Raw genomic sequence first — 14,056 nt, 5'->3', positions numbered from 1 at the left:
AGTCGCAGCTCCACGCCAAGCGCCACCAGTCGCAGCTCCACGCCAAGCTCCGTTATCTGCTCCACGACGCCAAGTGCCGCCAGTCGCAGCTTCACGACGCCAAGTGCCGCCAGTCGCAGCTTCACGACGCCAAGTGCCGCCAGTCGCAGCTTCACGACGCCAAGTGCCGCCAGTCGCAGCTTCACGACGCCAAGTGCCGCCAGTCGCAACTTGACGACGCCAAGTGCCGCCAGTCGCAGCTTCACGACGCCAAGTGCCGCCAGTCGCAGCTTCACGCCAAGCTCCGTTACCTGCTCCACAACGCCAAGTGCCGCCAGTCGCAGCTTCACGACGCCAAGTGCCGCCAGTCGCAGCTTCACGACGCCAAGTGCCGCCAGTCGCAGCTTCACGACGCCAAGTTCCACGGCAGGCTCCGGTACCAGCTCCACGACGCCAAGCTCCGGTACCAGCTCCACACCAAGACCCACGCCGCCAAGACCAAGACCCGCCACGCCAAGACCAAGACGCGCCGCGCCAAGCTTCGCCGCCCGACGCGCCACGCCAAGCTTTGCCGCCCGCTTCGTCTGCTGCACCCGCGCCGGTTTCATCGGGTGCTTCCACGCCTGCTACGATGACGACGCGCCTGCCTCCTCGTCGGCCACGGATGTGGCCACTACCTGGTCGTCTGCCACGCCAAGTGCGTCCACCTCCTCGTCGGCCATGGATATGGCCATTCCCGGGTCGCCCACCTCGTCAGGTACAGCGGCGGTCTACACGTCGCCGCCACCTGATCCTGCCCCGGTGGATTCGGGGACACGTGGTCTGGCACTTGGACACACTTGGCGTGGCGACCCACCGCCATGTCCCCCTCCCGCCCTCCCATGACTCTTGTTAATTTTTTTGTGTTGGGACATCTGGGATCTGTCCGTAAGGGGGGGGGCTATGTCATGTCTGTGTTATCATGTTTTGGTTTGGCCATGTTTTGCTTGGTTTTTGGACTCTCTTTTTAATTCCTGGTTGCACTTCCTTGTTTTGTTTGGTTTCCATGGTCACCCATTTGTTTTCACCTGTCATGTCACGCACCTGTTTCACGTTTGGAGTCACGCACCTGTTGTTAATCATGTCTGTTAAGTCTTTCTTTCTGTTCTCTCGTCCTGCCTGCATTGTCTTTATGTCACACCGGTTCATGTCTCTTTCTGACCAAGTAAGTTTTTTTCTATTCATGCCACAGTTAGCGACTTTTGTTCATGTCCTTAGTCTTTTGCCCATGTGCAAGTTTTTTTTGTTTCATAGTCAAGTTTGTACCTCCGCCTTGTGCGCGTCTTTAGTTTGTTCTTTTTGTTATAGTAAAAAATAAATCCAAGCCTACCTTCACGCTGTCGTCCGGAGCCGTCTTTTGCGTTGGAAGAACAACCCCGCAGCGAGCTGCAACCCCCCCCCATTTGACAGAAATAGTCAAGCGCTGTGAATACTTTCCGGATGCACTGTACATAGAGTTAAGACAGTATCACCTTATAGGATGTAATGTCATAATATTTTACGGAGGTGCTCCTGTGAATTTCAGAGTTACTTTCAAATAAAACGCAATACATGTAATTTAGTGCATGAACATTCCAGGGACATTAATACTATATAAATAACAGAGTGTTAAGTGACAAACTATCTTAGAGTTTTTGTTATTCAGCATGTCTGTATACATACATACATACGTGTGTGTGTGTGCGTGCGTGCGTGCGTGCGTGCGTGCGTGTGTGTGTGTGTATATGTGTGTGTTGTTCAGGAGCTGATGAGACAAAAACAAGAAGTGCACTAATATAATTTTAGAGAAGGATGGCAGGAAGCAGACAGCTCTAATGCAATGGCTCCAACATTAAGTCCTTGGAGACTCACCACAATGCATTGTAAACACACACATAACCAACCATTGGAAGGATTTGTATAATTATGCAGCATTCATATTGTGTATGGGCCCCATTGTCATCTATTAACGCACCGCATGATATAACTCGTTATGCTAAAAACAACATCTACCTCAAACATTTGTACCATAAATATCTTCTCTGCTTTCTGAGCGATGACAGAATGCTGCCTGCCATCAACTTCTATCAGAGTTGAGCATTTTGAAGAGGAATAGGAAGGACTGAAATGCTTTATGTTGAAAGCTCCTTGGGTGTTTGTATTTATTTGTCATGTCGTTACCTCGTTGGTAAGATGACAACTTTCAACAGCAAAGCCCATGCAACTGGCTTTAAATGGCACACTGAACACTGTGAATGTGAAAAAGGGACTGAGTACATGCAAGAAAAATACCAAATAAGAAGGAACCAAAGAGGATATGAAATGTAGTGGCACACGGCTAAAGTGTGTAATTTCTTTTTGTCGCCTTTACCAGGCGTGTGTACCGTATCTTTTTTTTAACTACATCTCTGAAGCGTTTTTTGTTCTCCAGGCAGCTGCCAAGGATGCTGGAGAGACCATCACGTGCACATACATGCCCACACACACACACACACACACACACACACACACACACACACACACACACACACACACACACACACACACACACACACACACACACACACACACACACACACACACACACACACACACACGTTGCTATTGTGAAATAACAAGCAGATTGGTATTCACAGTGACCTTTCGGGACATGTGTGTGTCACTCCATTGTCTTTTACAAGAGTCTGCTGAGCATTTGTGATCAGCAAGTGTGCACAGTCCCCTGATTCTTGTCATTGGCTCAGCCAACAGTGAAATTACACACTTCTAATCGTTTGACCAAAACCTGGAGTATCTTCTCTTTGTGATACATCTTCATAAAGTAAAACCCAAATCTTCATCCAAACAGATGTCCTTTAGGATTTAATCTGTAATTCACTTTATATTTGATGGCCTTTTCCAGGATCATAGATCTGTGATTAGTGCAATGGAGGCTGAATCTTTTCATTATCTTTATGCAAAGACTAATCCAAGTACTTGCTGAGTCTTAGAACGGATCCTCTGTAACCCGCAGTGGCCCCTTGCTGAGAAAGGCCATCGCTTTAGGGGACTTACCCTCTCACACACACCTCATTATAGGTGCAGGATGGGACCAGAGGGTGTCATTAAAGGAAAACATCTGAGGTTCAAATGATTCCATTGATTGGTCAGGACCAGTATTCTATACATGCTGTTAATCATACCATTTTTTAGATAGGATAAATGATAATTGGTTAAAATATGCATTAGCCACAACTATATAGAGTATGTAAAACTTAGATACTTGTTAAATTGATATTTTGTGTTCATTCTGCATCTGTAAGGATTAGCACTCCAAGACTGTTGTCCATTAAGCACAAATCTAATTATCTGCATCCAATTAACACAAATCTCTTAATCTCTTATTAGTTGAACTGTATTTCCTATTAAGAAAACCTGATACTAGTATTTACTTTATAATGAAGCTCTAGTGCAGGGGTGGGCAATTAATTTTTACCGGGGGCCGCATGAGCAACCCGAGCACTGCTGGAGGGCCACATCGACAATATTTCAATTAAATTTTGCTCAATATTATTTTTGATGTATACCGTAAGATAAATAATAATAATAATAATAATAATAATTAATAATAATAGTAATACTTCAACATAGTGTGTGTAACAGCATTCCATGACTAATATAAATAAATAAACATTAATAATAAATGACAGTAAAATAAGCACACGTATGACTGAGGAGTCATAGTGTAACTTTGTGTGGTGTTTGAGTTGTCCGACTTTTTGTGTGGCCATAAACACACCAGTAGTTTAGTGGTATGCGTGTTGGTGACAGATGACAAGTTGGTTTTGGCCTGGTTTGTACGGCAGAAAATGACTAGTTTTTCGAGATAGAAGTGTTTTACTCATGTTTTTGGTGTGGTTATGTCCGAATATAAACAGTTTTGCTCAATAAAGTGATCGATATAATTCCTGTCCTCGAAGCATCTCGATAGACGTTACAATAATTGAACGGTGTTCAATTGAACGGTGTTGACGAACACCGTTAGGGCCGCTTGTTGTCACTGTCACTCAAAGTTGCATTGCAAAATTACATTGGTGCGCGGCATATATTTGCCGTGCGCAGCGGACGCTTGAGCAGTGCGCAATTGCGCAGGCACGCACCTTAGAGGGAACGTTGCTTGGCAGTCCATGTCTTGTTGGAAACACGGCATTCGTCATCAACTTTTCTCTTTTTAGCGTCTCGGGTGTAAACCGTGCATCACTTGTCGCTGCATGTGCACCTTCACTCGCAGGTTACACACGGACATACGCCCATAAATAATACTTTTCAAAATAAAAGCAGCACAGTTGTATTGCGCGCACGACATAGATGTTTTTTCAACTTTATTTTGTAATTTGTGATTGCAGCTGTTCACATTCACTCACAATCACGCACACGTCCACACGGAAGTAATACAAATAACGATTTTCAAAACAAAAGCAGCACCATTGTATTGCACACTCGACATAGATACTTTTTAAAATTTATTTTGTAATTTATGATTGGCCTCACGCGGGCCGGACAGGGACGCACAAAGGGCCAGATGCGGCCCGCGGGCCGCAGAATGCCCAGGTCTGCTCTAGTGTGTTTATGTGAAGGGGGAAAAGGGGACCAAAAATAAGGTGCATTTCCAGACTTTCATAAAATTAGACCACCCACACTCTGTAGACAAACTTTACTTTGTCCATATAGTCCATGCATGAGAGGCAGGAGCTGCATAAACCAACCGACGATTAATTAATCGATTACACATCCTCTGCCTGTTTTGGTCTCTGAATGAAACTAATTTGCTGCTTTTCCAAAGTACACATTAAAGTACTGTATTGCTAGAAGAAATGGTGGACAAAAGTAAATGTTTGTCTTCCTTTAAGGATACATGATAGGGCTAGAAACTGACATTTTTCTGACCACAACAAGACATTTGGTTTATTGCGAACGGCTTATCTGGAACAGACATTGTCACAGTGCATGTTGGGAGCTGTCACATTAGATGAGTGCAAAACAGAGCAACCAAATCCAATGTCAGTAGCAAACAGGACGTGGCTAAAAGGCTATAGTCAAATTAAAGTTAAAGATTTATACTGATGCAACACAGCAAAAGAAAGATCAATTTCATAGCAGGAAAGCAAGAAAGTAGGATGGGGGATGAGGAACTGCCAGGTGAAGCACTGTATAATCTATCGTCCTATATGACAGAGCATGTGGAGCTGAAACCAATTAGCTGCGTGTCCCAATGAAAATGGGGATTTGATAAAAGATGTGCAAATGGCTGCAATCTACAGGGGCAGTTACAATTAGCCTTCACACACCCAACCAAAGCACCTGCTGTGCTTCAAGTGCCAAAATAGTGTGCAGGCTGTTGTACCGATATTGTCATACCAAAATGCTCATATTGTTGTCTATTTCTATAGGCAGATCTGGGTCACTTTTATTGTGCTACAGTACGTAAGTCTTTAGGTCACTTCACGGTATAATTTCAGAGTATACAGTCGTCCTTTGCTACATAACGTTTCAAATCCTGTGGCTTCACCAGATTGTTGATTTTTTTCCCCACTTTTTTTTAAACCTTTTTTGTAAGCATATTTTTCATGTTTTTTGGCCTAAATTAAGTTTTAATTGTGTATTATATGTATTAGAGTGCAGTATTCATCTTATTGTTTACTAATTATGCTGTGGCGAGCTTATTAAAATATTCACCCAATTGAGTTCCATTTTTGTGTTAAGGGTTACACTGAGAACAACAACTAATCTTGTTGCTACTCTATCTTCCCTGCAACAATCTAAAGTTAACTTTTGGCGGAGCAATTTTTTAATGCACTTAATCTTTAACTCCTCTCTCATCAATAACACATCTCCACATTGGCGTGAATGCGAATAATGTCGAACGACAACAGCTGGAAAAAGCATTGGACATTCAGCACAACACTTGGGGGGACCATCTGAGACTGATACAAACTATCAGCTATCAACAACTGTCCGATTAAAACGGAGATTAACTCTTTTAATGAACTTCATCTTCGACATCAATAACACAGATCTGATGTGACTGATGTGAAATGACAGTGCAGACACGCAAAGCTAACATCTGCTAACATCACAGCTAATGATCGTAGTTACAACTGTCAAATGGAGCAAGTTCTTGCAGAATAATTTATGCCCGTGGTTTTAACACAGGCCAGGAATTAGCCAAAATGTCATGAAGTATTTCACATTGTGGCCGTGTTGTAGCGGCCGAGCGACGGCCATAGCAATGACGCTTGGAGGATCCTCCGGGCTGCGGGTAATTACTAAAATGTACAATAAAACCCACTGAAAGCTACTATATTTGGTGATACAAGTGTAAAGGTGACTATACGGGTGTTATTTCATGTTTAGAGGGTTCTAATAATGTTAAAACCGTATTTAAAAAAGGTCATTAACCGTTTTTTAATGCTCAAACTATGAAATAATCCGACTTTGCGGAAATCAATATATTGCAGTCATGTCGGATCCAAATTAACCGCAATAAACAAAATACGACTGTACTATATATCTGTTTCCGAAAAAGCATTTTCTTACTTCCCACTATTTACCAACTGCCTTATTTCCTCCTCTCCCTATACCTTGTTGCCATCCATAGGTTTAATTGGCAATATCCAAACAAGGACTGTGTAAGGAGCAAGGTCAAACCCGCACATCACACTTCTGTTGTAATGCAGGAGAAAGGTTTCACAAGCTGGGTTTCAGGGCTGTGATGGTGCGAGGAGGGATGGCAGCAAAGGATAGTACGGGACCGCAAAATAATTTGATGACATTGGAGAAGATAATGTACATTTGAATAATCTTCTATATTGCTATTTTCCTTACTCTTGGCAAAATGAGTTTGTGAATAAACTGGGGGTCGGGTGGCCGGCAATGCATGCCACTACGTGTGCACATTTGTAAATGGGTTATACTTGTATAGCGCTTTTCTATCTTCAAGGTACTCAAAGCGCTTTGACACTTTCTACATTCACCCATTCACACACACATTCACATACTGATGGTGGGAGCTGCCATGCAAGGCCCTAACCACGATTTGTGTGTCTTTACATTTTAAATACCTTCCCGTTCTACCACCACCCACTTACGTTCTCTGTCTCTCCACGCAAATGTTGCTGTCCGTAACATAACAGGGGGAGGTAAAGGGGCAAGATTGGGGGTGGTGGGTAGTTGTCAGTGGTCTGGAGGTGAATTGACATGAAGGAGAGGTGGGAGGGAAGGCATGTGAGGAAATAAATATGTCGCCCACTGTGACTAGAGACTGAAATATGTAGCTGTTGTATTTACTGACTGAAAACACGCAAACTACCCGTCTCAAGCAGATTGTCTTTGAACATGAATGGCTAATTCGTACACACTGGTAATATACTCCATTGCTCCAAGAGAGAACAATGTTTAAACCAGGGGCTGTGAATTATGAGAGACAAAGTCGCAGGTATGTAGCTCACTGTGCTAGTTGGTCAAATGACAAAAAATTGCTTCAATGCTAGCTAATAAATCAATCACAAAACAATGTTGACTCTTTAGAAAAGCTGGGCCAGAGAAGTAAACTGTGTGACTGACAACGACATACAACATATTTCAGTTTCTGTCCTTTGTGATGATAGCTATTCTTTTGTTTACATAATGTTGTTTTCTATATAGCAATGGCGCCCATCTTTGTATTGTGCACAACACTACAGACTAATAGCCCATGTACTCCCAGGGAACTAATAACATGGTGCATTGTCGACAATTTAACTGATACCGGCCCCATACTTGACCTCATGCATAACAGGTCTAAAAAATAGTGGACTCACCAAGGATTTGACTGAACAGAAGCTGCTCGAGGTCCCCCAGAACTGTCACCACTAACTCCGGGTCCACCTTTAAAAAGTTCTTATCGTCTTCTCCTTCTACCACTTTCCTCTCCTTCTTGTCCTCATTCGAAACAGGAGCAGATCTTCCCCTGTCCCCAAGTTTTTTGTCTTTATCCCAAGTACCACCTACACAATTACCCTTAACCCGGTGTTCAGCAAGGTCTGGTCCTGGACTCTGACATGTCACAGAGGTCTTACTGATGGGCTTGACCTCTGCATAAGGGCCTCGTGGTTTTCCAGGGGCTGGGATTCGGCTTGGCTTGCACAAGTTTGATGTCACAGATTGGGAGTTGAAAGGCTTAGGCTTCCCCTGGAACAGGGACTGTTCTGACTTTGAAAGTGTTCTAGAAAGTGATGTTTTCCCACCCACAGCCTGACCGGTCTTAGTCTGACTTGTTTTGTATGTGCCATTACCAGGCTGACCGCAATCATCATTCCACCTGGGAGTCTGGTATAGGTGCAGCTTCTTCTCAGCATCAGTGAGCACACATAAGTTGCTAAGTGATCGCTGCTTGCGTAGCTTAGATGGATTGGGGACTGGATTCGGAATGGACCCGGTAGTTGGCCGGTAGACCTTCAGCTCAGATCTGGGGGGACGTGGAGGTCCCTGGGGCAGAGCAGATGGCTTTGCCGGGGGTTTCCTTGAGGCCATGGACTGGGCTGAAGAATCCTGGCTGGAGACAGCAGGAGTCCTGAGGTCCAGCTCCCTTGGCTTTGCTGTCATGCTAATGTTAGCCACATTAACCTCCAGCATCCCTCCTGCAGAGAGCCAAACAACAGGGGCATGCTCTGATACACACACAAGCAGAATGAAATAAACGGTGTAAAAGACAGGAAAGGAGCAGTTAAAAATCCCAAAGCTCTCTTGGTTTGAGGTTCACTAGATGGCTGCCTGCTGAGCAAGACCCCCCCAGTTAAAAATGGCAAGTGTACTGGTACAAATTGCCTTTACTCACAGTTTATAATCCATGGATCTGCAGACCCGTGTCCAATATTCAAATCCAGCTCTTCACAGTGCACATTTGACAATGGACTGCTGGAACAAACCGCAGCGCTGACCATCCGCTTTTGTTGTCTCCACCTCTGCGTGGCTCCTGCTCTGCATCCCCTCCTGCTAGTGAGGCAGGCAGCAGCCGACTGACAGGAGAAACAGTCGCAGTAACACCAAACCTCCTCAGTCTCTCCTCATTCTGCCTGTCCCTAACTTGCTAAACCTACCCCCGCTGGCTCATTCACCCGCCTTCTCCTTCGTCTCTGCTATCCTTCCCCTCTTTCTTGTCGTCTCCGCTTCTCCGTCCTCCCACTGGCTGATTCATCCTTCTTCCCTAACCCTCCCTCTCTCTCTTCCTCACACACAAACCACAGATGATGTGCTACGCTGCCCACCAGTGCAGGCAAACACCAGGGTTTTAGCAACATATTACAAAAATCTAAATTAAGCGCTTTCCCGTCCTTTTATTGAAACAACACATGTCTTTTTCGCTCACATCCTGTTTTGCATAATCTCTTTGTCCGTATACCCCTTGGAAGAAAAAAAAAGTCACATGCAGCCCAACCAGCTGAGCAGCGTGTGACTGCAATGATCCCCTATGTCAAATATTGCCAGCAGAATAAAGACCCCTCCCCGCAGCATACACTTGCACATCAATCCACCATAATCACATTTTCCACCCTATTAATCTATTCTGATTCAGATTTTGTTAAGTGTGTTAACCACAGGAAACCCACCCGTCATTACCTTAAATTATCATAAGAAGGCTTCATGTTTCATGGGACATTAAACAATAAGGAAGGCCAGTGCTGCAATTTTGCTTTAATTAGCAGCCAACAGACCTGAAAATAATGACCAGAACCACCACCTGCAGCACATCAACTATCCACTCATCTCTATTTGCTCCCTTCCACCGTATAGCCCATCCCAGCCTAAATGCACAGGCCATTAAGCTATGGCTGTGCAACCTCATCCATCTCTTAGCACAGTCATTGTGATAACACGCTGGTTTAAAACAAGCATGAGTGTTATGTGGGTGTAGATATTTCGGTCTGCCCTCCTCTTGAATGTGCGTGTATGTGTGTCGGTGTGCGTGGCTCTGTGTCTCCCACTGTGTCACATTGATGAGACAAGGCCAGAGAAGCCCCCATCCAGGGATTCAGTTGTGCTCCGGCACATTCAGCGATGTTTCTTCACCCCACTGGACATCCCATCTCGATCAACACAACATGAAGAAACTTTGCTTAAGATACAAACATTATATTCTGGGAATGACACTCAATATATTGGATAGGCTGAGATACAATTAGATAGAGAGCCATAAACAGAGTAACATCCATGTCCATTAGGGATGATAATGATGGCAAAGCATAACCCCTTACCTTAAAGTCATTATTCACAACAAATCGATCAACACAACTGTTTGCAGTTGACTATATGTCCATGCAGGTCTGAGCTTGACTTGGCATCTATTGACATCACAGCAATTCTGCTGCATTAAATAATAAATGCATTCTACTCTTAAAAAAAATAAATGACAAACAACCTATGCTGAAACGCTAGACCTTTACTTTTTGGTCAATTTGGATAAATAACTTTTACTACTGAAAGCAAGCAGAAACAAAGGAATTGTTTTGGATTGTTCTTTAATGCTTAGTTGCTTAGTTCTTGCGCGACATCGGACAACACAATCTACACCGTGTAACAATTTGGGATAATTCGGGACGCTACGAATATTGATTAACTAATAATCACGGTTTTACGATTATAATCATTACTAAGCATTGATAAAAATAAAATAAAAATGTATACAATCACAACAAATATTCATAATAATAAATACAAGAATAAATAATAGTATGTTTATGAGACTGAGATTTACTTTATTGATCCCTCAGGGGAAGATGTTACACATGTGGTTAATAAACTCAAAGTCAACTGTCATCCATGCCTATTTATTCATTTTTAATAATCTACTATATGCTGTGTTAATAACTGGAATGCACCTAATTAGATCCCATGGAATATGCTGTTCTTCTACAAGCTCCTGAAGCTATGTTAGTGTTTTTTCACTTGCTATGTTAACTTACAAAGCTTATAGTTTATTCAACACAAACAGGAATAAGCAATCTCTCCCGTTAAATGGTCATTGAATGACAGAAGTACCTGTTGCTGTTTGTTTACACTGAACTGACTCAACGCTCAGCTACAGATTGTAAATGACAAGTTTATACACTGCCAACTCAATTCTTCATTAAAATACTTGCCACTAACATAATTGTGTTTAGTTATAGGGGTTACCCCTATAACCATGTTAAATTCACCCTTACTCTGTGTCTTACCTTTATTTTGGCGTGTAAAGCTGTACCATTTTGGACAAATTAGACAGCTGCAACTTTCTTTGGCAAATGGGTGAGCCATTGTCTTAAATGACTCCATGGTTGTTTTTTAAGTACCCAAAATGTTTCCACACTGCCAAATTCAGCTCTTTCTTAGGGTGGATAACAGTTTAGTGTCCTGCTGTCATTTCTTAACTACAGTAATAAGGTGTATACGTAAGCTTGAGCACCTCTGGTGTAACTTAGTTTTTGTTCTGAAAATAACATACCGGCAAAATGTCCGTTTATAGCGAGTGAGGAGGACTGAAACACGTGGTTAATAATAATCTGGTTAATGGTTGCATTTCTAGTAAAAAAAATAGGAACGAGGAAATCGCTGTTTATGTTCTACATCGATGTATTTGAGTGACGAACCGGAGAAGTGGGAGTTGACAGATAATACATAACCCTGTTACAAATATGGTAATATGATCTCCGTTGATCTGAAACTTTGATAGCACACCAGGAGCATATATTATATTTTAATATCTTTATATGAGTTAGTTATGTTTAATATATTAAGTGTTGAATCACCCAATAGTTACGTCAATAAAATGTGCTGTAAAAACTCTGAAAGTTTGAAGCTGATGCTGATGCTATTCACTTTAGCTGCTACTTTTGCTGTGAACATGGCAGTGTAAACAAAACTAAGCATGTGTCATCCGCAGCTCAGTCGGGCATCACTGATGACTAATGCAAACAAGTTCATTGCATGGCAAGATCCATTAACTAGAGACGACTAACTTTATTCAAAAGGAACAACAATGTTGTGGTTGAGCCACGCTTGGGTCAAATCTGTGTTCTGACACTTACAGGAGCCCTGGGGCTGGTTGCAGGCTTGATTGGGGGCCTAGGGATGTAAATCTGAGCTAATAGGTAGCGCGCATCAGCTCTTATACCTCCCTGATGAGGGATTAGGGTTAGTGAAATCAGAGTGGCTGTGTACAAGGTAGGTCTGTGTGGTACAAGGGGCCAAAGACACACACATCGATGTTCTTGAAAGCACGTAAACACACACAGGTTAAGTGTGTGTTGGCAACACACAGCTACTTGTTTGTTTCAGCGCTCTCTCTGGCTCCACTGCCTAATCTATTTAATATACAGCGGATGTAAACATACACTCTCTTTCTACTTAGTGCACACAGCACGTTGCCTGTGCACGGTGCGCAACTTACCTGAGCAATCTGGCTTGACATCAGACGAGCTGAGTGTGTGATGGATGCCAGTGCTCGGTATTAGACTTTGCATTCATCACGCACACATTCAACATGTCAGATATTTGTGTGTACAGTAAACGCAGCTTTTGGTCCTGACCACTGGCTGAAACACTGGGAAACTAGCCCAGACTCAAGAAAAATACCTCCACACAAACACTCACAATAAAGACACTTTAAGCATCACGATACAAGGATTAATGGGTAGATTGAAAACACGGCGAGAGGTGAAGAAAGGCGAGACGGCTCGTCAGGCATAGTGAAGAAAGGTGTCTCCACTTAGCATGACTCTATTTGCCCGAGCGTCTCAAAATAGATTAAAACAGTTTCACCTCTTTAGCTCCACACTACAGCGTGGCCATGCAAATTTCTTGGACATGCAAACAGACACTGAGGCACGTTATACCACAGCATAAATAATTAAACCATTTTAAAGCACCCTAAACTTCATGTCACATTGGAAAGATGCAGATGGCGCATGGTCTCACTTTCACCCACTCCCTGTGATCACAAAGTGACTCTTAGTTCCTCTTCTTTTTCATGCAAGTGCAGGACAAAACAAGTTCTTGTAAGGATGAGACAAGTGTGATCCGGGGGTGTAGAAGTGAGAAGAAAATGCAGAACGAGGAAGCAGATTTTGCTACATATACACAAAAGTCAGCTGGAGACCAAATGGGAATCGAAGAGAACCTGTGATGAATTTCGTCTTTTCCTACTTATAAAAGTTGTTACAATGTTGGATACTTGCGTTAAACAATGCCAAAGCATCAAATCATAAGGTTTAAAACTGTATGCAGTTTTGGATGCCTCTGTTCACGGGGTTTTGCAGTCTTGCTTTGTCATGACATCACAGGCAGGTGGAAGTACTTATTTTGGACATATTAATCTACTAAGATTATATTAATCTAATCTTGCATGTGCATAATAACAATGACGTGCGACATGCAGTGACAAAAATTTAGCTAAAAGCAGCGGAGTTTCATGCGCTTGCTGGTGTACCTAATGTTGTGACCGGGGGAATCTATACACTGTTTATTAAGTGTATTTTCGACACCGACAAAAATTTACGGTGATGATATAATTAGCGATGTACATTTTTAACACAAATTATGCATTTGGATAGGGTGGGGCATTTTTTTATTTACAACCTGGGAACGACTTTACAAACAAACATCCTGTCGACAGACTCAAAAAGTAAGTTATAAATGTGACTGTGGAGCCAAATTTACACAACATAAAACCAAATCATATCCAATACAAATGACCTAGACCAGTGGTTCTCAAGCTTTTTTAACCAAATATCAATGCAGAAGACACTTGGCTCTCCAAGTACCAACATAATGATCAACATTATAATACAGTGGCGTAATAAACCTAAGTATTCATTAAAAACAAGGTATAGGTTTTATTTACCAGGTATATTTAATATTTTGGCCACAGTAACATTACCCACGTTTGAACAGAAAGAGCAATAATGAATAAACTTAAAAGTGGAGGAAAATGACAGGGCAAGGACATATATTGTATGTGTGTGTTCTAGAGAGGAAGAGGAAGTGTATAAGACATAGAGGGGATATC

General features: G+C 42.7%; 1 protein-coding gene across 4 annotated transcripts in view; it reads right to left on the bottom strand.

The window, feature by feature from the left end:
• Positions 1 to 14,056, bottom strand: part of nav1a (neuron navigator 1a) — a 154,902-nt gene that overhangs the window by 113,623 nt on the left and 27,223 nt on the right. For all 4 annotated transcript variants that reach the window (XM_062053855.1, XM_062053856.1, XM_062053857.1 and 1 more), the window contains exon 5: positions 7,836 to 8,654. In XM_062053855.1, the coding sequence (XP_061909839.1) occupies positions 7,836 to 8,654 (819 nt within the window). The remainder of the gene's footprint in view (positions 1 to 7,835; positions 8,655 to 14,056) is intronic.

The sequence above is a fragment of the Entelurus aequoreus genome, linkage group LG07 (genome assembly GCF_033978785.1).
Source record: "Entelurus aequoreus isolate RoL-2023_Sb linkage group LG07, RoL_Eaeq_v1.1, whole genome shotgun sequence".
In the NCBI taxonomy this organism is placed as follows: Eukaryota; Metazoa; Chordata; class Actinopteri; order Syngnathiformes; family Syngnathidae; genus Entelurus; species Entelurus aequoreus.
Note: the sequence above shows the minus strand (reverse complement) of the source record. Positions and strands in the feature narration are given on the sequence as shown.